Source organism: Pipistrellus hanaki (genome assembly GCF_964339955.1).
Source record: "Pipistrellus hanaki genome assembly, chromosome: 7".
NCBI lineage: Eukaryota > Metazoa > Chordata > Mammalia > Chiroptera > Vespertilionidae > Pipistrellus > Pipistrellus hanaki.
In genome coordinates, this window is record NC_140509.1 from 31,530,688 (window position 1) to 31,555,857 (window position 25,170).

The 25,170-nt window shown below is 38.9% G+C and overlaps 1 protein-coding gene across 4 annotated transcripts in view; it reads left to right on the forward strand.

Annotated features, from left to right (window-relative positions):
* The window catches only part of KCNQ5 (potassium voltage-gated channel subfamily Q member 5), a 497,952-nt gene that overhangs the window by 318,321 nt on the left and 154,461 nt on the right, over window positions 1–25,170 (forward strand). For all 4 annotated transcript variants that reach the window (XM_084889231.1, XM_084889228.1, XM_084889229.1 and 1 more), the window contains exon 2: window positions 6,820–6,910. In XM_084889231.1, the coding sequence (XP_084745357.1) occupies window positions 6,820–6,910 (91 nt within the window). The remainder of the gene's footprint in view (window positions 1–6,819; window positions 6,911–25,170) is intronic.

Here is a 25,170-nt window from a genome sequence, read left to right on the forward strand (position 1 = left end):
TGAGCACTTCCATCAAATGTGCTGAAGTACACACTTTATCAAAGCAATACTTAAAAACATATCAAAATCAGAGGCAGGGTCAAATCTAGGGAGGGGTTTGGGATGGGAATGGGAGAATAAGGACAATTATGTGAGACCATAATCAATAAAATAAATAAAATAAAATAAAATAAATTTCCTTTGGAAGTTTTTGCTGAAGAATTATTTCCTTTAAAAAAAACTCTATAACTACTTCTTAATGAAAATTTTTTATCTTAATCCCAAGATTCCATTCCCTTTAAGACTTTTAAGATCTTTTCCCTCCCAAAGCTTTTTTAATGTTTCACTTACATGGGCCGTTGTGCCATGAAAAGTTGTAAGTCCATCCAAAAACTTGCAGAGAGCGGCTTCTAGGTGGAAATGTGTGGTTGTTTCGGTCTACAAGATTCATTCTGTAAATGTACCTGCTCCACTGAGCTAAATTCATTGAGATGTCTACTCTAAACACCAGCTCTACTTCTTTCTTCATTGTGTTATTCATAATTGCTTGTGAGTGTCTGGGGTTGTACTTGGGTGCATGACATTATGTAACTTGCCATGGTTCATTTGATGAAACATCAGTTGAGCTTTTCCTAATGATTAGTTTTTGTATCATTTTAATTCTTTCTAAAAGAATGCATGCTTGAAGCACAAGCTTTGAAAACTGGACATTATCTCACAAGCACCATGATATTTCCAAGTAAAGCTTTTTTATCAAATTAAGTCTGACAAATATATTCTTAATTAACCCATAAGAAAATTGTGGTGGTTGTTTTATTGAATACACTTATAGGCTGTTGAACTGATAATATTTTTATCATAAACTAGAGGCCCAGTGCATGAAAATTCATGCACTGGAGAGGGATCCCTCAGTCCGGCCTGCCCCCTCTCACAGTCTGGGAGCTCTCAGGGACAGGAAGCGACCCAGCGATCAGGGGAAGGCGACTCCCCATCACACCTCTGCTGCTGTCACTGCTGGCAGAGCAAGCCTCGCTCAGCCCTGGTTGCCTGAGGCTTGCCTGCACCTAGGGCCAGCCTGGGCAGCTAGGCAGCTGACGTTTGAGACTTGCTTGCACCTTGGGCATCAGCTGGACAGCCTCCATCTGAGGCTTGCCTGCGCCTTGGGATGAGTGACTGGGGGGCTGAGGGGACTTGGGGACTCCAGAGGCAGGCGCGCGGCAAGGCCAAGAGTCTGCACCCCTGTGGAGCTGAGGGGACTGGGCACCACTATCTTGTGGCTGTGGGTGCCACTGTCTTTGAGGGTGGGACAATCAATTAGCATATTCCCTCCTTATTGGCTGTGGGCACTGCCATCTTTGAGGGGAGGGCAGTCAATTGGCATATTCCCTCTTTATTAAATAGGATGCCCTTCTTCTCCTCTTATCATAATCAATGCTTTCTGAAGAAGAATTTTGGCCAAAAGATTTGGGTCAAGAGAATTTTTTCAGGAAGAAAATAGAAATTATTGCTTCAGGCAAAATAAAGACCAATGGCTGTTACAGAATAATTTTGAAGGAATATGAGTTTTATAGTATTTTGGGATTAATGTATAAAAGAAGAAATATCCCTATTTTTCTAACTTATCTTAAAACTTTTCTGAGTAAGTTGGTGACATATGCCAAAATTACCCATTTTCTAGATCTTAGCCCCTTCTTCCTAATCCCCCACCACAGGCATCTGTATGTACCATGGACCCTTCAACAGTCTGATAACCATCAACCTATGAACCATCCCTAAGGACAACGTTTTTAAATGCATAAAACACATTTGATTACAAAAGAAAAAATGATGTTGAAATGCTACTACTAAAGTATTAAATAAGTTTCTGATATAGTAGCACACGTACTTCTTTATCAATACATTAAAAAGCAACCCCCGGCATTGAGGCTAATAACTACAATAATCCTGACATAGTGATGAGCAAAATCAATATTTAAGATGAAACAATTATGGTTTCATCTACAATTGTAAAATGGGATATGAAAATATCTATGATTTCTATGAATGGGGAAGTCATAAATACTTCTAAAACCATCGTGGTTTGTTACCAATATTAATGACAAATACAAATGCAATTTTCCCATCTATATTCACAACCCTCCTAAATCCTATTCAAAAGCCCTTTGGGGGCCCATGGACCCTAGATTAAGACACCCTGCATCCTATGACTCTTGCCTCTGCTCCCAGTTTTATCCAACCAGTAAAGAAGTGGAATAGGGTACTGGTCAGTGGTCAGTATACATGGAACCCTCAGAAGCAATAATGTCAGCAGTCACACTCAAAACCCAGCAGGGCACCATGTCACTGCCAATGAGTCTGATATCTAAACACTGTCACTTTCCCGGGGCTATTCCATGTTGGTTCAGTGCTTCCCCAGCCAGAGGGTCTTTTTCTAGTATAATAAAGCATGTTCCTTGTTCTCCATAATGTCATTCTCCAACATCAGGAAATGTTTTCCAAATATCTTTTTTCTTTATTTAGCTAAACCTTAACATGCTTGGTCTACAACTTTCCTGAGGATAACATCTTCCACATACTAACTTCCTCTAGGAAAGAAGTACTTTCATGTTTCCAACCAGACTTTGTGCCCAAGATTTAGATCCACACTCTCTATGGATGCCTTCAATAGGATTTATCCTCTTCTCCAAAAATCAGTTTTTCCTCCTGACTTTTCTCCTCCTGACCTGTTAGGAGCATCACCAAAAATGAGATATGGGAGCTTCAGACTTTCCAACCACCACACCTCCTTCCCAAACTTTACTCCCAAACCCAATAACCTGCAAAGGCAAGGAGCTCCTCTATTTATTCTATTCTCATTTACAGCCTAACCTAGATCACCACTAACCTAGATAGATTACCACTACCCTTGCCTGTGCTACTCAACTATTCAAATACATCCTAACATACACTTCTGCCAACTTGATTTTACCAGAGGGCAATGCCACTGAACTAAAGACAGATCCTGCCATACAAGCTTTCCCCTGATCTTGTCCACAGACTCCCAGTTCAGCTACCAGACTGACCCAGTGCTGTAGTCTAACTCAATAACTTTTTGTCCCATAAAACAGAGAGCAACTATTTTACCTCCTTTATTTTCTGGCTTGTTGCCTTTCTCATATTGTACCCACCCACCCCACCCCACCCCCTTCTGGAATCTGTTTCCCCAGAAGCTTCTCTGGTCGAAGCCCTACCCTTCCTCCAAAGACCATCGCAAGCACCACCCATTTTTGGAGACTTTTTTGGTGTGCTTCCACCATTCTCAATTTGGTGGAATACAGCCCTCCCCACTACAGCCTCTATAGCATTTTTCTTGTAACTTATCGGGCTCAATCCTTCATTAAGATCCATATGTTCACCTCATCCACGGCACTATATTTTCAGGGTAGGGCTTGCTTTCATTCATCCTGTACCTCGGTAGTGCGTGGCAGTCTCTTTTACAATGGGTACTCAGTGCATGTTTTCAGTTGAGCTGAAATGATCCCTATACAGAAAGTGAATTGCAGGAATGACCTACCTTACATTTTCCATGTGCCACCAAAGAATAAACTAGCTGGCAGGGGTTCACTAATTGTAATTTACTGATTAACTAGTGGATTTTAGTGACACTGTGATTGCACCTGGCCTTAGCCCATAGTCTCATGAACTAGTCATTCCAACCATTGTGCAACTCCTGCTGGACCTTAAAGACTGAGTTTGGTCAGTGGTTTTTTCAGAACGTCTTTCCTAACTGCAAGTCCGGCTTCATGGGCATGTAGTCCCAAGAACCCAACATTTAGAAGGACCCAACACTTGGTGTCATGTTCTGCTCTCATCATCTTGACATTTTTAGTAATTTTTTAATAAAGGTCCCTGCATTTTCACTTTGCACTTGACTCCACAAACTAACTATAGTTAGTTGTGCCTAACCTCTCTGTTCTGTATACTTCTGTCACCTCTTGTACTTTTCCTATCTTTGCAATCATCACTCAGAATTTTACTTTCTGTTTACATCTGTTTTTAGTATTCTGTGTGCCTCAACAGATCCTAAGTTCTGAAGGTGGGTAAAGAACCCTATTTATTGTTATATACCCAAGATTGAGCATAGTATTATATACATAATTAATATTTGCTACTTGGATAAGCAGCTGAGTGGCTGAGGGAAGGAAAAAGGGAAGGAATTAATAAATCAATGAATGTATTTGACTATCCATAGCCCTTTGGACAGCTGGAATATTGGAGGCATTTGGCTTGCAGTCCTCAGATGGGCCCTCTAGCAATAACATAATTCTAGTGCAGAAGCTACTCGTTAGAAAGGGTAAGATCAACAACTCAAGGAAGAAAATGGGCAAAGTAATGACATGAAGCAAAAATATTAAACAAAAAAACTTAATAAAGAAGGGACTAGCAAATGAATCATGGTATAAATGTGTTTTAAGTACCATGATAGCTAGTATTGGGATGCTTTTGGAAGAAGGAGGTATCTTAGTGAGTAAGCAATCCCCCTGCTTGCCTTCCCTAATGTTTTCTGGGAGACTGGGCTCATGGGCATGTGTCGGTAATAGGCACTCGCCAGCCGAGAAACAAGTGTCACTGTCTTTTATTTGCTGCCACATCATCCTCCAAACTATCTTACTATTTCCTGATTTTCATCTTCTCATTAGGAATTTGTGAGTCAGATAGGGGCAATGGAATTTGATTCCTGGTTTATAATTTCCGGTCCATTAGGACCAATTTAATGATCTAAAGTATTTTGAATCATTATACGCATGAGTGAAAAGTCTGATGAATAGTGATTAACATTGTGTGCTAGGTGTTTTTCACTAGTGAACTCCTTTCCCTTACAGGCTTCTGTTTGGAACGATAGCTACCTCCCTCTCACTGTGAAGAGACAGACATATACCCCCAAAAGTGTCGCTGAGCCAACAGTGTTGTAGCCATTCTCATCTATGCACACTCATTCTGCAACACTGGGGTGACAGACAGACAGGACAAAGAGAACCCTCTTTCTGCTACACAACCTTGGATGAGTTACAAAATGCTCTTAATTCTCAGATTCCATATCTATAAATGGGCATAATGATATTTCTATTCCATAATAATGTGAGGATAATGTGGTGATGCATGTGAAAGGGGCTTAGACCCATGTCCAGCTTGTAGAAAAGACTCTGTGGATGTTGGTAATTGTTTTAAGCACATAGAATATAAGCAGTTTGAACTTGCACTCTAGTTCTGTGTTGGGATAGATATAAAGAGATAAGGAATGCATGGCATTTGTTAGGAGTCAGGAAACTTTTTCTCTGAAGGGCCAGAGAGTAAATATTTTACTCTTGTGCACCATACTTCTCTGTCACACTTCTCAGTTTTGCAGTTGTAGCATGACAGTAGCCATAGACAATGCAAAAACGAATGGGTATGTCTGTGTGCCAATAAAACTTTACTTGTAAAAATAGGCATTAGAGTACAGATGTCTCCAAGACCATAATTCACCAATCACTTGTGCTCCCAGTCAAGTGCAGTAGAAAGACTTATAAGACTTGCCAAGGTGAGCCAGAAGAGGTGGGAACCCACTCCACCACCATACTAAAGAACATGGAGACTGATATTTTCAGGGATGTTATTATATGCACTTCCCAGGGATATGTAAAGTTGAAAAATATGGCCTAGAACAAGTAGCTCAGGTATTGTTAGATTTGTTTTATTTTAATCTTGCATTTCAGGATAAATAACTTCAACTTTGCAACAGAGTCTTCCCTTTTTCTTAGACATTTTCTTGGGAAATTGTTGTTAACCCTTTAGCCCTCAGAAGTTGAATATTTCTCAGAATAAAAACTGCCTGTAGATTACTTGTAGAAAAGTCTGCTCCTGATTTCTGCTGCCTATCATTGTATATGAACAGACAGAGCTGAGGACTCCTTTCTCTAGTAGTTTGACTATAAAGAAGCAGACAGCATGTGGGTATCAGAGGAAATTATGCCCTTCCATCATTATTATTATTATTATTATTATTATTATTATTATTATTATTATAAAGAAATAGCCCTGGCCGGTTTGAGTCAATGGTTAGAAGTGTTGGCCTGCACATCAAGTGGCCGTGGGTTCGATTCCCAGTCAAGGGCACATACCTCGGTTGCAGGTTTGATCCTCAGACCCAGTCAGGAGAAGGGGGTGTTTAGCTCTCTCTCTCTCTCTCTCTCTCTCTCTCTCTCTCTCTCTCTCTCTCTCTCTCTCTCTCTCTCTCCTCCCTCCTTTCCACTCTTTCTAAAAATCAATGGGGAAAAAATATCCTCAGTTGAGGATTGAAAAACAATAATATAACAAATTAAAATCCATGAGCAATATCAGACTCTGAAAATGAGCCAGGGGCTTAGTAACAACTATTTAGAACAGTTGACATGTCACCAGAAGAGTAAACATGAGGCAGATTTGGCTTCTCTGAAGAGAAAGCAGCTGTGGCACTTGCTCCCGGGATAAGGAGTTCAAGAGCACACTGTCTGGGCCTTTCTCAGAACCCCTGCTTGGGAAGATGTTTATAGGAAATTCCCAGATTCTATTGAATAGAATGTGGACATTTAAATACAGCATGCAGCACACACAACCTTCGCTTCACCAATACAGTTACAAAGGACCCCCATTTGCACCCTACATCATATTGCATTTTGCTATTAAAAATGGCCTGTCCCTTCCAGGGCGTGTATGATTTAATCAATCACATGTGCTAAGTCACATGGATCTGGTGCTTTACTTGTTAAAAAGAAGATATTAAGTCTGTCGTGATAAGGCAAGGTTCTCATCAGATTTCTCTTTTTTGTTGTCATTTTACAGCTTTCTCCTTGTCTTTGGTTGCTTGATTTTGTCAGTGTTTTCCACCATTCCTGAGCACACGAAATTGGCCTCAAGTTGCCTCTTGATTCTGGTAAGTGAAACCTATAAACTAAAATGTACATAAAGTTTATGTAATATAAGAACTGTTGATAATATTTATGCAATGCACATAAGAAGTTCTATCTAGAAAAAAAAGAGAGTTGCTGTGAAGTATAAAAGTTTCAAAGATCACTCAAACGTTTGCCTACCATTTTAACCTTTAGTCAATGTTCAGGATTTCTATTACAGAGGAATATCTTCTGTGATAGCTACATCACTAATGCAAGTAAATACTTGGAAGCAGTTTTAGTGACGTTTATCTATGGTTACAAATTATAAGGGTCAATGTCCATGAGGTTTCTCATTACATTGCTAAAAGTTACAATATAGAAAGCACTTTTCAAATAACCACAATTAAGTATAATTGGCCAAGAACTATAAGACTATAGCACTTGGTTCATGCTCTTTTCCATTTTTTTATATTTTTATTGATTATTTGGAAAGAGGAAGGGAGAGAGAGATGGAAACATGGATAAGAGAGAAACATCATTGATTGGCTGCCTCCTGCACACACACATCCTTCTCTTCCCCTCCCCCCCCCGCCCCGCCCCCCCACACACACACACACACACACACACATACACACACACACACTAGGGATGGAGCTCACAGCCTGGGCATATGCTCTGACTTGGAATCAAACCAGCAACTGCTTGGTTAATATATCTTTAATGATTTCAGAGAGGAAGGGAAAGGGAGAGAGATAGAAACATCAAAGATGGGAATCACTGATGGGCTGACTCCTGCATGTCCCCTACTAGGGACTGAGCCTGCAACCTGGTTATATGCCCCAACCAAAAATCGAACCGTGTACTCCTGTTTCATAGGTCAATGCTCAACCACTGAGCCGAACCAGCTAGGGCTCCTTCATGATATTTTCAACAAATGGAATGCATTATGAGTTTTGCTGCTAATGCAGTTACCTGGTGAGAAATTCTACATTTTGCTGTCAATCCTCAGCCACAAAGAATTGCTTAGTTTATTTTAAAATGGAAAAAGACCCAAGATATTTTATTCTGAATTATTCTGGAATTTTTGAGCTCTTAAATTTTCTATTGCAACTAAACTATTGCACTGAATTCTCAAATCACACCCAATTGAAAGTTTGGTTCATTTACAACCATTTTGACCTCTCTTGCTTAGTTCAAAAATATCAGATTGATAGTCTCAGAACTATCTGAATGAACTGTGAACTGGAACTCACTTCCACTCTAAAACCTGATGAACTATCAAGGAAGAGAAAGAGAGGATGAGGTAAAATGGCTGTGTGCCCTAATTGACAGAGATTGGTTATGTGCAACAATAAGCATTTAATACAAGAAAATTATTCTTGCCTTGAAGGTGGAAACTGAAAGATGTCAACCAGTATAATATGAGCAGAGGGCAGCTACTCTTCTTACCTATGTTTCAGATGGCTAGTTTTTGCTGATATTACCAAGACCTCATCAAGTCTGTCTACATCAGGGAGAAATCATTTTTGAGCCTGGAACAAATCTATTCCAGTTTGTTTCATACAAATTATGCTCAGCTGTATATTGCTTACTCTTTTGAAACTCAACATAGAGAGCAGATAGACAGACCAAAGAGCACACTGGAGATCTGTTCCATTTGCAAGATTTCCATTTGGGTCACAAGTGGCCTTTTAGCCTCATACACCCCTTTGATAACAACAAATGATCTGTACACAAGGTCTAAGGCACAGCTGGCTTTTATGTTTATATACAGAACTACAACTAGGAATTTTTGAGTCAAAATATAAATCTGATTGTTAAACTTGGAAACATGAAAAAAACTAGATTCATGCATGACCAATGAGAAAGAGTATGCATAAATCAAACATAGGCATGCCACAAAAAGGTGTCTCTTATAACCATGTCAAGAATCCAAAATGTTAGGTTTACCTTCTCTAAATCTCTGAAATATAAACTCAGTCATTGCTAATGAGTTTTTAAACAGTCCTAAAGGAACTCATGTTAGTAAAAATCCCAAAGCTGATTAGTGTCTTGATTTTAAAACTTCTGAACAATTGATCAGAGTTTAGTAACTAAAGTGCATTTCAGAAGATAAAAATATCATAAAGATATCACACATACCTCAGTTTTTGGGTTTTTTTGCCAGCCTTATTGAGATATAATTTACATAAAACATTGTGTAAATTTAAGATGTGGAATGTGATGATTTTATATATGGTAAATGTTGCAAAATGATTACCACAATAAAGTTAATTAACATGTCATCACCTCATGTAGTTACCATTTGTGTGTGCAGTGAAAACTTTTAATATCTACTCTCTTAGCCACTTTCAAGTATACAATACAGCATTGTCAACTACAAATACCATGCTGTACATCAGAGCCTCAGAATTATTTGTTTTATATCTGAAAGCTTGTACCCTTTGACCACTTTCACCATTCCCACCCCCCTCTGTTTCTATGAATTCAGTTTGTTGTTGTTTTTTTATTGCTGTTTTTAGATTTCACATAGAAATGAGATCATACAACATTTGTTTTTCTCTGGCTGATTTATTTCACTTAGAGTAATGCCCTTAAGGTCCATCCATGTTATCACAGATGGCAAGATAAATTTCCTTTCATAGCTGAATATTTCATTGTATACATATCACGGTTTCTTTAAGCATTCATTCATTGGTGAATGTCTTGGCTTTTGTGAATAATGCTACAATGAAGATGGGAGTGCTGACAGCTCTTTGCAATTGTGACAGCATTTCTTTCAGGTATATATCCAGAAGTGGGATTGCTGGATCATATGGCAGTTCTATTTTTAATTTCTTGAGGAACCTCCGTGCTGTTTAACATAGTGCTTTGCCCATGTAAATTTCCACCAGCAATGCAAAAGGTTTCTCTTTTCTCCACATCCTGGCCAGCATTTGTTATCTCTTGTCTTCTTTAATAGCCATTCTAACAGGGGTGATGTGATATCTCATTGTGGTTTTGATGTTCATTTTCTTGTTGATTAGAACTGTTGAGCACCTTTTCTTGTATTGTTTGCCATTGTATATCTTCTTTCGGTATTGAATACCTTTGGCTTTAGTCCCTTTATGCAAAGGAGGCCTTTATTTTGAGCAGGTGGTAAGTGCTGCAGATAGAAAGGTGTTGCTGCATGGCTTTTCTTAGAGAGAGAGGATGCTTACCCTTCTATTTTCACACTATTGTGGTGATAAATTGTCAGGTGCGTTTTAACCCAAAGTATATTCTTAAAACCTCCCTAGAAATATGCAGACTGTAATATAGGTCTAAGATCATACTGATATTATCCTTCTTCATTAACATTTTCTCCCAAAATAATGTATTATTCAAACAAACAAAAATCAAGTCTAGCCTTTTTATTCTTTAGTAATTAATAAATTAGATAACATAGTATATAATTTAAGTTTGATCAGTTGTAGAATATTGGGGGGAGACAAGATAAATCTTAATCATTTAAGGAATCTCATTTATTCTTTTAACTTGCACATCTGAGATACTTCATCTGATTTCAAAGTATGTCTATACTCTGAACATTAATCAAACCTGACTCAGAGAACACAGTTCTGATTAGTTCCCAAGATGGAGCATATCTAAAGAATTGCCACCCAAATAGTAATAAGAATGGCTTTAAAAGTGTTTGCAGAAATTTACAATGAAGTCACTTTTGTGTACTTTTGGTCACAAGTACAACAGAGGAGTTTATTTGGGAGAATTAAAGAGAATTATGCTAAGCGAAATAAACCAGTCAGAGAAAGACAAGTATCACATCATCTCTCTCATGTGTGAAATCTGATGAACAAAATAGATCCAGAGAAATTGAAGCATGGAACAGACTGTTGAATCTCAAGGGAAGGCGTGGATGTGTTGGTGGGTTGGGAGAGATTAACCAAATAAATTATATGCATATATGCATAACCCATGGAAATAGATAAGGTCTAGGGAAGGGGATCAGTATGGAGGAAAAAAGGGGATATCTATAATACTTTCAGCAATAAAGATAATTTTTTTAAAAAGAAAACCAGAAACTGAATTACTACAGGGGAAAAAAAGATATAGATTAGATAGATAGATAGATAGATAGATAGATAGATAGATAGATGATAGATAAATAATCATATATGACAATTATATATTTTTCATAATTCTGTCCCATTTGGGTTGTTTTAAACATATTAAAAGATGTTCCTATGTTCTAACTCAGATTCTATTTCTGTGCAAATAAAAGGCACCCACATTTCTGTCAGGGAGCACACTCCAGTCAAACTGGCCTCTGGACAGACTGCCCAGGACACTCTTTTACACTCACACTTTACACCTGTTTCCTTGAGGGCACCAGCATAATGAGTAGAGGCCATTACTTTGGACTTGATCTTGCTCACCTCCTGGGTCCCCATAGAGTCTTCGGTTCTCCATCCCCAACCCTAAGGGGAGGCTCTCATCATTCTCATCCAGAACTGCACCCCAATGCTACTTGCAAACTTGTAACTTACTTGCCTCAGTTACAAGTCAAATGAAAACCCATGTTTATTTTCTCTTTTATCCTTTTCAATTGTATGAACTATATCCGAGATTCCCTCTCTCCACAGAAGCAGCAGAGCATATACTGAAGAATGTTATTAACACCACTGAGTTCAAGTTCACTTCTGCCATTTTATATCAGTGTAACTTTGGGAAATCACTTCCTGTTTTCTCATCAGTTAAAAGTGGATAATAATATAGCCTACTTCATATTGTGAGGATTAGTTAAATTCCAATGCACATAACTTGACCCAGCACAGAGAAAGCTTACAAATATTATAATCACTGGCTCTCCCATCTATTCAATAGCAACACAAGTACAGGTGAACTGTGGACTACTTGAAAATGCTATATTAGAGAAAATATCTTACTTTTCTAAAAGAAATCAGGTATTTTTGCAAGAGTTTTCTCACCACAAATACTGTGAATTAGGGCAACTTTTTTCACACACGTTCATTTAACTAAAACTGAGTCAGTGGTACACATGTTCAGAGTCCAACGTGTGTTCACAATAACCAATAGTATTTTTTGATGACTAATGAAACAGATATTTATTGTTGTAATTTTTTGACAGATGTATCTGATGACAATGTCATGGCTCTCTGTTAGCTCTTCTTAATGGGGCACTGGGCAGGGATAATACCAAGGACAATTAAAAGCTGAAATCAATTTCCTATGATTTGTAAATTCTTTAAAACTGAAATGAATCTAGGATATTTTTAAGTAACTTTTGTTTATGGCTCATTTATTTCTTATTAAAAGAAAAAAACGTGCCATATAAATTAATCCCATTTTACTGAATGGCTAACTAAGTTGCAGATTATGCATCTAGCTAGCCTAAGAGAGTGCCAGGATTTCATGGCCTGGCTGACTGAAAACCTGGTCTTCAAAGCATTCAGCAACCTCATTCTCTTGCTTCTTAATCAAGACTGACATGTCTACTGAAGTGCCCTTCCCACCAGTCAATGAAGCACTGAGGTCTAAGGCTTCTTTTTTGTTCCAAATATGCCAAGTGATGCCTACACCCTGATACTTGGGATGTCGGTATCTTTTTTCATAAAGGATTCACTTACAAAGTTATCACAAATGAGTATATCAAATCAGGCCACTATAAGGCCTTTATATCATGAATTCTAATACTATTTTGTCAACAGTCAACAGCCTGGCCTGTGGGGGTAAATAGTCACGTATAAAGAAAGCTGTGTCTTCTAGTCCCAGCTCACTTTGTTTTGATGAGCTTTATGCTATTGAAGAGAAAGCTCCTGTTTCCAAGTTAAGATACAATGGAAAGTTTTGTTTTGTCTTGTTTCAATTCTGTTACCTTTAAGTAGTATATTTTAGCATTTCATATCCTACTTTCTTAAGAACAATGCTGTTTAGAGTTCCTATTGATTAATTAACTTGCAGATTAATTTTAAAGTATTCATTTTAGGCCCTTCATATAGATTATTCAACACATTGAAAATGGGCTACCTCTCCACTTAATGAAAGTGATTATTATCATTTGTAAAATTTTCACTGGGTGGCTATTTCTAAAAGTGTCCAGCCACAAAGCAGTAAAAGGAACAGCATTATCAATTTTTAGCAAGATAATGTTTCAGCGAATTTGTGCCTCTATCCTCCTACTATGTCAAAAAGACTCCAAACCACAAATGGATTGTACTGAGCATCTGGACAAGTACTCAAACACATGGTCAAACATTCAGGTCTGTCCAAACAGCTGGGTGTTTGGCACCTTCTAAATGGAGCATATGCATATTTGCTGTTTTTGCTTCATGTAGCAAAGCAAACATGGCTTTGCTATTTCTTTACACAATGAATCAGTTCCTGAAATGTGTACAAATCCAATTTAGGCAGATCTAATTATATCTTAAATGCACTAGTGGAGCTTACTATTTAAAGGAAATCTGTAGTGAATCCTTTTGTAGAGTGAAGAGTCCTCTTGAAAAGCTAATAACAGCTACATAATTAATCTGTTTCATGTTTGTTTTCTTCTTCTAATGTGGGTGCCTGTAGGGGTTTTAAATTGTTAGATAACTGTCCATGATATAATACAGTATTGAAGAATTAGAGAGGTTGTTGCCACTGGCTATCAATCAATATTAATAGAGGAGGGAAATCAGTTCCAAACAAATTTTCCTATCCTGTCCTTGCAAAATAGAAAGATTTGCACATAAAATTGTATGGATTTTGTGTGAAAATAAGATTTCACGAAGTGTTCGATTTCAAAGCTCTAGCTAAACATTGTAAGAAGGTATAAGAGAGTATAGGAATCCATTTGAGAATATTAAATCTTATGTTTGCAATGGAAGTGACAGAGTCTAAGATATTAAATAATCAGATGTGAGGAATGAGTGATGCTTCTTGTTGTTTATCACACCCCTGTAATTTACCGCAGAAAGCTCTCAGAATATCCCAGTGAGCACTGAAAACTGTAATTATTTTCCTTTCCTTGTCTTTCATCAAGGAAAATGCAAATAAACTTTAAAATGATTTATGGGGACTAACAGCCAGCATCAATCTGGTGAGGCCTGAAAGGAAAAAGCAGAAGTAGTATAACACCTACACTGACTCTTAACTGAGGGATAATAATACAGTACGTTGCCTTATGAAATGTATTTCAGATATTAGAGCAAAGAGTTGTTCACATTAAAGGTAATGAAATAGTGTCTGAAAAAGAACAGATTTCTATCTATAATTAGAAAGGAAAGAACTTTCCACACTTCTACTGCAAGCATGGTGTCTAACCAACTGGGCCAGTCTGTATCAGACTGGCTCTGTACAATTTTGTTTTGAGACTTGACATGCAGCCCAGCAGACATCCTTGCAGCTCTCAGGGAGCCAAAGTCAAGCAGGTCTGCACTGACCTGCTATGTCCTTTTGAGCTCCACAAAGGTACATTAGACTGAAAGAGAAACAAGATGTTATGATAAATATCTGAGAGTTATCAGAGAATAACAGAGTCCAAGATGGTGGGAAATAAAGGAGGAACACCCTTCTCTTAGGATCTTTCCAGATTTAAATAATTTCCTCCATTTGAAACCTGGGTCAAACACTTCCACCTTCCCAGAGTAAATGATCTCTTCCCTCTGCCTTCCCTTAGCATTGGCTACTTGTCCTCCCTTATTCATTTTTTCAAGAATATTTATGCAGACCGAAGGATATAGCAACGAGCAAAATAGGCAAATCTCTATCCTCATGGAAGTCACAGTTTTGTGGGGAAAACATATAGTAAACAAATCTACAAACCAATATGTTAAATGTTATAAATAAAAGAAAAGCAAGAAAAAGGAATAGATACTGAGTGGGGTTTTGATAACGTATTTAGAGAAGGCCACTGGAAAGAGGAGGCTCAGCCCAGACATTGTAGCTAGGGATTGAGCATCACCCCAGGTACCTAGAGGTCACCGGTTCAATCCCCAATCAGGGAACATGCCCAAGTTGTGGCCTCAATCCCCAGTAAGGGGCATGCAGGAGGCAGCCGATGGATGATATTTCATCAATGTTTCTTTCTCTCCCTTCCTCTCTCTCTAAAACTATAAAAACATATTTTTTGAAAAAAGAAAGGGAAGCCTTATTGCAGAGACGTCAGTGGAGTGAGGTAACAAGCTGTGTAGAGATTTGATTTGGGGAAAGAACATTCCAGGCAGATGGAGCTTCAAGGACAAAAGCCCTGGGCAGGAGCACACCTGCTGAGTGAAGGAAGGCCAAGGAGACCAGAACAAGTTGATGGAGAATAAGCCAGGGGCAGAATGGGGAAAAAAATGAGGCACCAGTTGGACTGTAAGTTTCTTGAGAACAGGATCCAAAGCTAATTCAGGTATAGCACTAATATAGTGGTATCTGGTGGCAAATTAATATCAATAAATATTTGATGAGAGAAGACGACCGATTATTTAAATATACAACATTCATATTGAAGTTGTCACAGTATCATGAATATGATACCAAGATTAAAACAAGATGCATGGACTGGAGCAGGGAGTCATAGGATTGAAGCCATTTAGGAAGCAGCTGAAGTCATTCATGTAAAACACAATGGAAGCCTAGACAAAACAGGAGTTGTGAGCGGAGGGAGGGGATGCCCTGAAGCAATAAGAGTAGCTCAGAGGTTAGGTCAAAGCTGCTAATTCTGTAGAATTGGTCGGTGCCTCACAGAAGGTCTGCGAGGGCTTTTCTTCTCAGCACTGAGATGGTCTGCCCAGTGCATACTACATGGCTGTAAAGTGCTGCCTGCTGCCTCATTTCAGATGTTCTTTGTGCCATCTGTGGTTCTCATTCGCCCTCTCTCTTCTCACTGCCTCTGTGGTTTAGATCTGCAGCTTGCTCTGACCTGTGTATCCCAGTCAGGACTTCTCGGCTGGTCTCTGCTCCTGTGGATTTCCATCGATTGTTAGATAATTCCCTGGATCCTGCCTCGGCCCCCTTCTAATCTCTCCAGGCCCCATCTCTTACCTCACTGCAGTTTTAACTCAAATCTAAGTGCTTCCTGCATTCCAGCCTCTATGCTGGGGGCTGGAGTCCTAAATATGAGTAAACGTGCCCTGCCCTGGAAGCCTATCTAAAACACATTCTTGTCTACAACCTCTGACCAACTCTAGAAAAATTAAAGCCTCGAAATCATGGATTTATAGAGTATAAATGGTGAAATTAGGAGATGAAAAATAAATGGGTTAATTTGTTATTTTTTAATTCCCACTTTAAGACATGTGCATTTGAGAGAATAGACCTATCTCAAGTGATCTATTTCTCATGAAAATAACAAATAAGATCATCAAAAACTATCTTCAATACAGATTACTTCTAATCATGCCTGGATATTGGATATTGGTTGGTACTGCACAAGGTCAAAAACTGGAAACAGTGGGTGGGGCCCCCAGCCCCCATACAGCCATCCATCAGGGGTCACAATTAAAATGATAAGCCATATCATGCTTCTGCATAATAGGTTAGAGAAAAAATCTCCAAGCTGTAAATGGCAGCTTGACAAACAGCATTACAGGCTGGATCCAATGAAAATGCTGCAGACCTGGCTCCCTCGGGACTATAAATCACAATGAATCCACAGAACATTACTGGAAAATGGAGAACAGGAAAGAGATTGCGCGTGTGACAGGCCCTCCAGCCCTGCTCGCTGAAGACTAATTGAGGGAGATTCGGTGCTGCAAGAACTCAGCATCATGGGAAACCTGGAAAGCCTTTCTGCAGAGCAGCCTTAACAAGGAAATGCCAACCCCAGACCTCAGTCACCCCTGGGTAAGGTGGAGGCAGGGAATGGGGAACCACCACCCCTTTGATGAGGGCAAAGAGGGAGAATTCAGTGTTTCTCACTCCTCGTTCCCTGACTCTATTGGCCATTTTTTTAACCAGGTGAAATCAAGTACAAATCTATATAAAATGCAATTTCATGAGAAAGAGAAACCCTAACACAATGGGAGAGTGTTACCCAGAGGGGAAGGGGGATGGTGAACATCCCTGACTCTTTGACAGCTTGATCATAAAGACTGGAGAGCTTGGGAGTTGCATGTCTACAAAGCTGGAGGATTTTCTGCCCAGTTAGCCAACCCACTTGCTTCTCTCCAGAAAAACTCCTTCTGGGGTCATTTTCTGGTTTGGACCCCCCAGCCCACAGCAGTGGGAAATTGCACAGTCGGGGTCACTGTGGCCAGGCAGAGATAGGCATTCAACTAGCTGAGGCAGGTGAGCTGTGTGACCAGCTTGGGAAGCTCCTCTGTTTGTAGAGTCCTGGAAAGAGCAACGCAGAGCTTTAGGCTGGAGGTCAAAAATGGGAAAGCACCCAGCGGGGTCATTCAGAAGTCCAACGCTGTGAGGACACGCTTTTCCTTGAGTCACCTCTGCAGACTGAAGGATTTTTATTTTATTTTTTTTCACCCATATGTTCACTAAGCACCTACCAGGTAGGCTGTGAGCCAGAGGCACTGCACACATTACACACCAGCTGGACTCATATGGTCCCCATCCCTGTCTGCGATGGTTCTTTGCTTTTTTTTTTCCCCTATCTAAATCTGGTGGAGATTTTTTCGTTTTATGCATATGCGGTCCCTTCTCTTATATTTCCATAATGCAGGCTGTTGTAAATAGAATAGTGATGTCAGTGTAACATGGAAGTTGTCAGTGATTTTTTTCCAGATAACACAGCAAGCCTGGAGTGCAAACTGCCCCTGTCCACCTTCTTTATTTTGGACACTTACTCTGACGTAGTGGAAGTGCTTTTAGGCAGTTCTCCCAGTCTTTGTGGAAAAGACATAAACATAAGGTGGTAAACTGAAGAGATCCATCTTTAGCTTCACTACATTTTGTGCAAAGTCTGCAACTCTCTCTGCTGGTGACATGTGATGTGGGGCCAGTGTCTCCATAATGCAGCACCTGCACCTCCCTGACATCCCTTCCATCAGGCTACTTCACATTGGTGTCGTGAAGGCCAGGGGTACTGCAGCACTTTCTCATTAGAATTTGGCATCGCTTTTTTTCTTAGATTATTTAAATATAGCCTTTATTTTGTTGCCATATCTTTTTATTTTTTAATTATAGTTGACATTTAATATTATTTTATATTAGTTTCATGTATATAGTAATTAGATATTTATATAACTTACAAGGTGATCACCCCAATCAGTCTGGTATCTATGTGACACCATACATAGTTATGAGAATATTATTGACCCATATTTCCTAGGCTGTATTTTTATATCCCTGTGTCTGTTTTTTTACTACCAATTTGCAATTCTTAATTCCTTCCACCCAGCAATCTTCAGTTTGTTCTCTGAATCTCTGATGTTGACATATCTTTTTAACTCTACTAAAATCTCATTAGGATTATTGTTTCTGTAAGACCTTTGCTTCCATAGGTTTACAGTGGTTTGTTCTAGCTCTATTTTCATCACAAGCCTTGTTCTTTTTAGTGAGCAGTCTTGCCCTAAAACCTGGCTTTGCGTTAAAGCAGAAATGAATGTATTGCACTGTGGCTGGAAAGCCAGTATGTAAGTGGAACAAGCTTGTTTATTCTGTCTACTCAGAAGCGCACCAGTATTGGGCTTGATCATATGGTCTTTTCAGGTGAAAGGCATCAGCAGCACTAAGTTAGGTATGGGGGTGGGGATGGGGGAGGTGGTGTTATCCTTAGGTCAAATAAATCAAAAGGCTAAAAAGCTATTTATCAGATGGTGGTTTAGAGTCATCTTTATTCAAACTTTCTACTCTTCCCTTTATCAAGCGATGTTAAAGAAACCTTCAAGCTTTACAGACCTATTTATCAAAAGTTCAAATTTTAAAATTCAGCCTAAATTTTAATAAAAGAAACTTTCATGTAGTTCAGATAGAAAAAATAATGTTATATAATGCTATAGATAGAATCAAAGTTTAACACTGTTGCATTCCAGCAAATTGAGAATATTTTATTTTTAAAAATATAATTTAATTTAATTATCATAAAAATTTTCACCTTATTTAACTTTAAGTCTTTGTTAACATATTGACTTCAGAGAGGAAGGGAGAGGGAGATAGAAACATCAATGATGAGAGACTATCATTGATCTGTCTCCTCCTACATGGCCCCTTCTATGGATCAAGCCTGCAACCTGAGCATGTGCCCTCACCAGGAATCCAACCATGGCCTCCTGGTTCATGGGTCGAAGCTCAACCACTGAGCAACACTGGCCCAGCAACTCTTAAGTTTTTTTTATATCTCCTCAATATGTAAAAAACATGTAGCATTTGGATCATCCTATCTTGTCCTGTTTTTAACTTGAAGTAAAATTTCAAATAATTTTTTGCATTAAAATATCTAATTCCTTACCTTGCCACACACAGGCTTCTCACATATCTCTAATTTTTTCCTTAAATTTTAAGGCTTATTCAACACCAGTTTCCCTTAAAGTTACCCACACAGCATCATCACATGTACTAGGTGTACCGGTTAATAATGGCGGATTTTGTAATCAAAGAAAACACGACAATTTCAAGAGAAACATCAAAAGTCCTTTATTCAAAGTAATGTCCATCACTAGCTACACATTTCCCCCATCTTTCAGGTAATTTGTGGATACCGTCCTAACAGAACTTTTCTTGTTTTGAGGCAAGTCATTCAGAGACCCAATTTTCCACTTTTTCATACATCTTCAAGTGCTGCTCAGAAAGTGCATGTGCCATTGGTGGGAACAAGTGGTAATCTGAAGGAGCAAGGTCTGGTGAATACAGCAGGTGGGTTAATAGTTCCCAGGCAAGATCTTTTAATGTGCCCTTAATTAATTTTGAAATGTGTGATGGTGCATCATCATAAAGCAAAATTCCTTTGCTGTGTTTTCTGGCACATTCTGGTTATTTCACAATCAAACATGGTTCAAATTGATTATTTGTTGTCAGTAGTGATCAGTATTAATGGTTTCACCTGGTTTTAGAAGCTCATAATACATGACACCTTCCTGATCCCACCAAATGCAGAGCATTGTCTTCTTTCCAAAGCAATTTGGCCTTGCAGTTGATGTTGATGGTTGACCTGGATCAACCCATGATCTTGTGCATTTGGGAGGGATTCTCAAAATAAATTCACTTTTCATCGCCAGTCACAATTCAATGCAAAAAAGACTTTCTTTCGTGCCATTGAAGCAACATTTTACTGATGAGTTTTCGGTTTTCCATTTGTCTTTCGTTCAGTTAATGTGGCACCCATTTTCCTTCCTTTAAAATCTTTCCCATTACTTGGAAATTGTTTGCTGAGCAACGTTTAATCTTTCTGCAAGTTGTTTTTTAGTTTGACATGCATCTTCATCCAATAATGCTTGTAATTGTTGGTATTCAAACTTTTTCGGTTGCCCTGGACATTCTTTGTCTTTCAAATCAAAATCATCACTTTTAAAGCGATTACGTAAGCCAGTGTTCACAAGTATCTTGAGATGAGCATGTTTACCATAAGCCTCTGGAAGTATATGATAACTTTCAGCAGCAGTTTTTTCCAAAATAAAGTAATGAATTAAAACTTCCCACAAATGCTCTTTTATTGGCATGAAATATCTATGATGTTAACACCTTCAGCAAATTTGACATATCAGGTTTTGAAGCTTGTTGTCAATACAACAAAGTAGCATACATATCAAATTGCATACATATCAACATACTAGTATGTGTAACTCCATCTATTAAAAAAATACACATTATTAACTGGTACACCTAGTATGTTTACCTATATGCACATGTGTACATGTGCATGCACACACATGCACACATACACACTCTCTCTTACAGTCACACTCTAACACTTCAGCAATATTAAGCCATTCATATTTTTATGCACACTACCTCTGTGCTTCTATTAATTTTATTTCTTCCATTTGAAAAGCCCAGGTCTACCACTTCTTTTCACCACCTTGATGATTCCTACTCATCTTTTAAGTCTCAGCTCATCTTCCCTCTTCCTGAGTGTTCTTCCTAACTCCCCAGGAGCTATAATATTCCCTTCCTCTGTTCTCTGAGGTCCAGCACAGCTCAGAAGAAATGGCTGATAGCAGCATTCCCACTGCGGTATGATTGTTGGTTTCCAAGCATATACTATATTCCATTACTGTTGGACTGAAAACTACATAAGACTAGGGATTGTCTATCAGTAGTCTTTTTATTTCCTAGTATGTATGTACCGCAGTGCTTAGCATGTAGGAGATGCTCAATAAATATGTGAAAACTAAGTGCGTGGCATCCAGTCTAAAGACACCAGCAGTAATTCTCCATATGTATGCTTCTTTGGTTGTCTCTATAGTGTTTATCACTATTTGGTATTTTCTTGCTTATTTGGGACTCTTTTTCATTGGTAATTTCTGTCACCAGAATACAGGTGGACTTTTATTATTGTGTTTACTTTCACCCCATGCCTAAACAAAACACGTGCGCAATGCCTAGAACAACAAAAAAAAGGAACAAGGTAATCTATCAAGTGTGTGATATGAATAAGGAGATCCAGATTTTGTTCTCCTCGACTAATAGCAAGATTTTTAATAAGTTACTATATGAAGTCAGTGCCTCTAGATCGGTGGTTCTTAACCTTTCTAATGTCATGACCCTTTAATACAGTTCCTCATGCTGTGGTGACCCCCAACCATAAAATTATTTTTGTTGCTACTTCATAACTGTAATTTTGCTACTGTTATGAATCATAATGTAAATATCTGTGTTTTCCGATGGTCTTAAGCTCTACAGGGACCCACAGGTTGAGAACAACTAGCAGGGTCACCTAAGACCATCGGAAAACACAGATATTTACATTATGATTCATTACAGTAGCAAAATTACAGTTATGAAGTAGCAACAAAAATAATTTTATAGTTGGGGGTCACCACAGCATGAAGAATTGTATTAAAGGATCGAGGCATTAGAAAGGTTGAGAACCACTGCTCTAGAGAGACATTAAAATACTCTGTAACAGAGAGCAATAGACAGAAGCGCTGCAGCCATGAAGACAGAAGAGACACAATTCAGAGATGGAAGATGCTGACGACGCCTCAGCATACCAGCAGACAGCAGCCGCGGGTTGCTGAAGGATGCCCAGGACCAAACCAGAGACAGGCAGACCTTCATTACCACCATTTGTCCACCAACCAGATCTGAAATATCATGGCTGGCATGTACACATAAGGAACTATCTGGCATTGAAATTGGGATGCAAAAGAACTGTTGGCCCAGAAAGGAACTCACTACAGACTGGTTCATTTGCCTCTCAGCATAACCATTATGGCTTGTTGCAGTTTAGGTTCTTACAAGGGTATTTCTTGGATCACATGATCTCACACATCTAGAGGAAATAATGAACAACACAAACAGACCCAGAGAAAGAGAACCAGCGATCAGACTCTCAAACCTCAGAGGGAAAATAAGGGGAATGGGGGTAAGGGGAAGAGATCAACCAAAGGACTTATGTGCATACATATGGGCCTAGCCAGTGGCCATGGGCAACAGTGGGGGGGATGAGGGGGGCATATCTAGGGCGGGGTTTGGGATGGGAATGGGGGAATAAGGACAATTATGTGAGACCATAATCAATAAAAAAATCAATAAAATAAAATAAAATACTCTGATTTTAATTAATATTTTAAGTTTAGCAGTATGAAATTCCAAAACCAATTTCTTACTCAGATAGAATACATATAAAGACAAGTATAAGTATTGCAGAATACAAGGTTCAAAAATCTAAAATGGTTATTTGCTAATTTTTGCCTTTTTTTCACTCATCCTCATTTTCTACTGACTTTCATGTACTCTTCTGAATCTGGGATAATGAAGAGATTTAGGTTATTAAAACAAATACTCTTACCTAATATCAAAACAGGCTGATCATTAACATTAAAGAATAATAGTATAATATGAGTCAGTAGCCAACATTAAAAATTAATAAGATCATATAACAAGAGAGAATTACTGTAATGACCTAGCCAGTGAATCAACACTAACATATTTTAATTAAAAACTCATTTAGTAATGACTAAGTCATTCACTAATGACCTCTAGAGGCAAAAGAAATAAAGACCAATGTCTCTAAACAGCTTCCTATGACAGCATTTTAGATCAATGGAACTTAATCAAACTAAGACATAGTTATCACTCCTCCTCAGATTTTATGCAATATACTATCTATATTTGCTTTTGCTTTAAACTTTACATTAAGAATTTCTTTAGTACCTATTCTGTCTAGGCAGTATTCCCTAGCCTCCTTCTTAATCTTATTTGGAATATTCTGTCTTTCCCTGTTTTTCACCTAAAATAAAACATCTTGAACATTCAACATTTGCTTAAGAGACTAAGGAAGACAGTATTGTTTTTTCCCTGACCTCTTCAAAATAGTCTCATTTTATGGTCACTTCTTTACATCTATATAATAAAAGCCTAAGCAACCTTTACAGGGGAATGACCAGAACGACTGGTCACTATGATGCGCACTGACCATCAGGGGGCAGACGCTCAACCTAGGAGCTGCCCCCTGGTGGTCAGAGTGCTCCCACAAGGGGGAGCATGGCTCAGCCAGAAGCTGAGCTCATGGCTGGTGAGCACAGTGGCAGTGCTGGGAGCCTCTCCCACTTCCACAGAAGTATTAGGAGCATCAAGTCAAGTGGTAAGGAGCAGCAAGCAGGTGGTGGTAAGGAACAAGAGTTCCCGAACTGCGAGAGGGATGTCCGCCTGCCAGTTTAGGTCCGATGCTCATGGGGAGTGGGCCTAAGCCGACAGGCAGACAGCCCCCTAGGGGTCCTGGACCGCAAGAGGGCATAGGCTGGGCTGAGGGACTGCCATCCCCCCACCTCAGGGCATTAATTTTGTGCACTGGGCCTCTAGTGTAACTATAAAGTCAGAAAATAAGAGACATTTGAAGTTTCTTCTCTCCAGCTTTGGCTTAGCTGTCAGAAAGTGAAGAGTAATCTGATCCTCACTCTCTTCATACTTCTTCAAAGATTTCTGACCGTAAATTTGAAGAAAAATGTGGCCATTTTCCAAACTGTTAAAACATAATTGATGCTCTAGAACCCCAGCAAGAAGAATGTAAGCAAAAGAACAGGATAAGCAAGTATTGTCAAGTTTTATGTTCTACAAACTTATAAATAAAAACATTCTAAGAGTTCTGAATTTCCACTTAAATTTATCTTGAAAGTAAATAAAAATCAAATATACGATGATTCTTTGAGTATCTGCTGTGGTTTTTTTTTTTTCCCTTTTCTGGTAACAAATGATAACAAATCTAACATTGTCTCTTAGCTCCTTAGAGCCACTCTTGGAAACTTGTGTATTCAGGGCCACATTGAAACTAGGAGTGAGGAACTTTAGGTTGTCACTTGGCAATGAGGAGAACAAAATCCACTTGAAAGTTCTAATACTTATAGGAAATCATCAAACAAAGATATGTTATATTTATATCTCCAGGCTTCTACTTTTAGCACGTGTCAGGGAAAAGTCATGTTCTTAGCTTGGATTCTCATTCCTATTCTCTTGCCTGGAATAGACATGCATATGAGTTATGTCCCAGCGCCCATGCCCTGCTTCTTGAATCATCTGTGGGTGCCCAGTTGCTCTTAGGGAGAGAACTCCAAACTTTACCAAAACCTGGTGAGTGACTAGAGTAGCTATGGTGAGGAGACAGAGACTGAAAGTTGGGTCTTTCTTAGGCCCTTCTCCTGAAACACTCACCTTTTTTCTCAGCATAAAAACCAAAGTTCTGCCAAAACCAGTTTGGCAAGCATCGGTCTGTGGACTGAAAAGTCCCAGGTTCAATTCCGGTCAAGGGCACATACCTTGGTTGCAGGCATATCCCCAGTAGGAGGTGTGCAGGATACAGCTGATCAATGTTTCTCTCTCATCGATGTTTCTAACTCTCTATCCCTCTCCTTTCCTCTCTATAAAAAAAAAATCAATAAAATACATATTTTTTTAAAAAACAAAGTTCTTACAATGACCCAAAGGACCCTATAGTCTGGCCCACCTTTCCTCTCTGTCTTTACCTCCTCCCTCTAACCTTACCTGACCTACTACAGCCACCCATCTCTGTGTTCCTCTTTATACCTCAAGGCTTTTGCACCCACAGATCCTTCTGCCTCTTTCATCCTCTCTCCCTTAATACTGTCTAGTCTTCTCAGAAAGGCTGACTCTCTGTTTAAGGCTGGATACCTGCCAGTTCTCTCCAGCACCTTCACCCTCCTTTATTAATCTCCATAGCACTTATCTTCTGTTGTATAAAATGCACTAATTCATTATATTTACT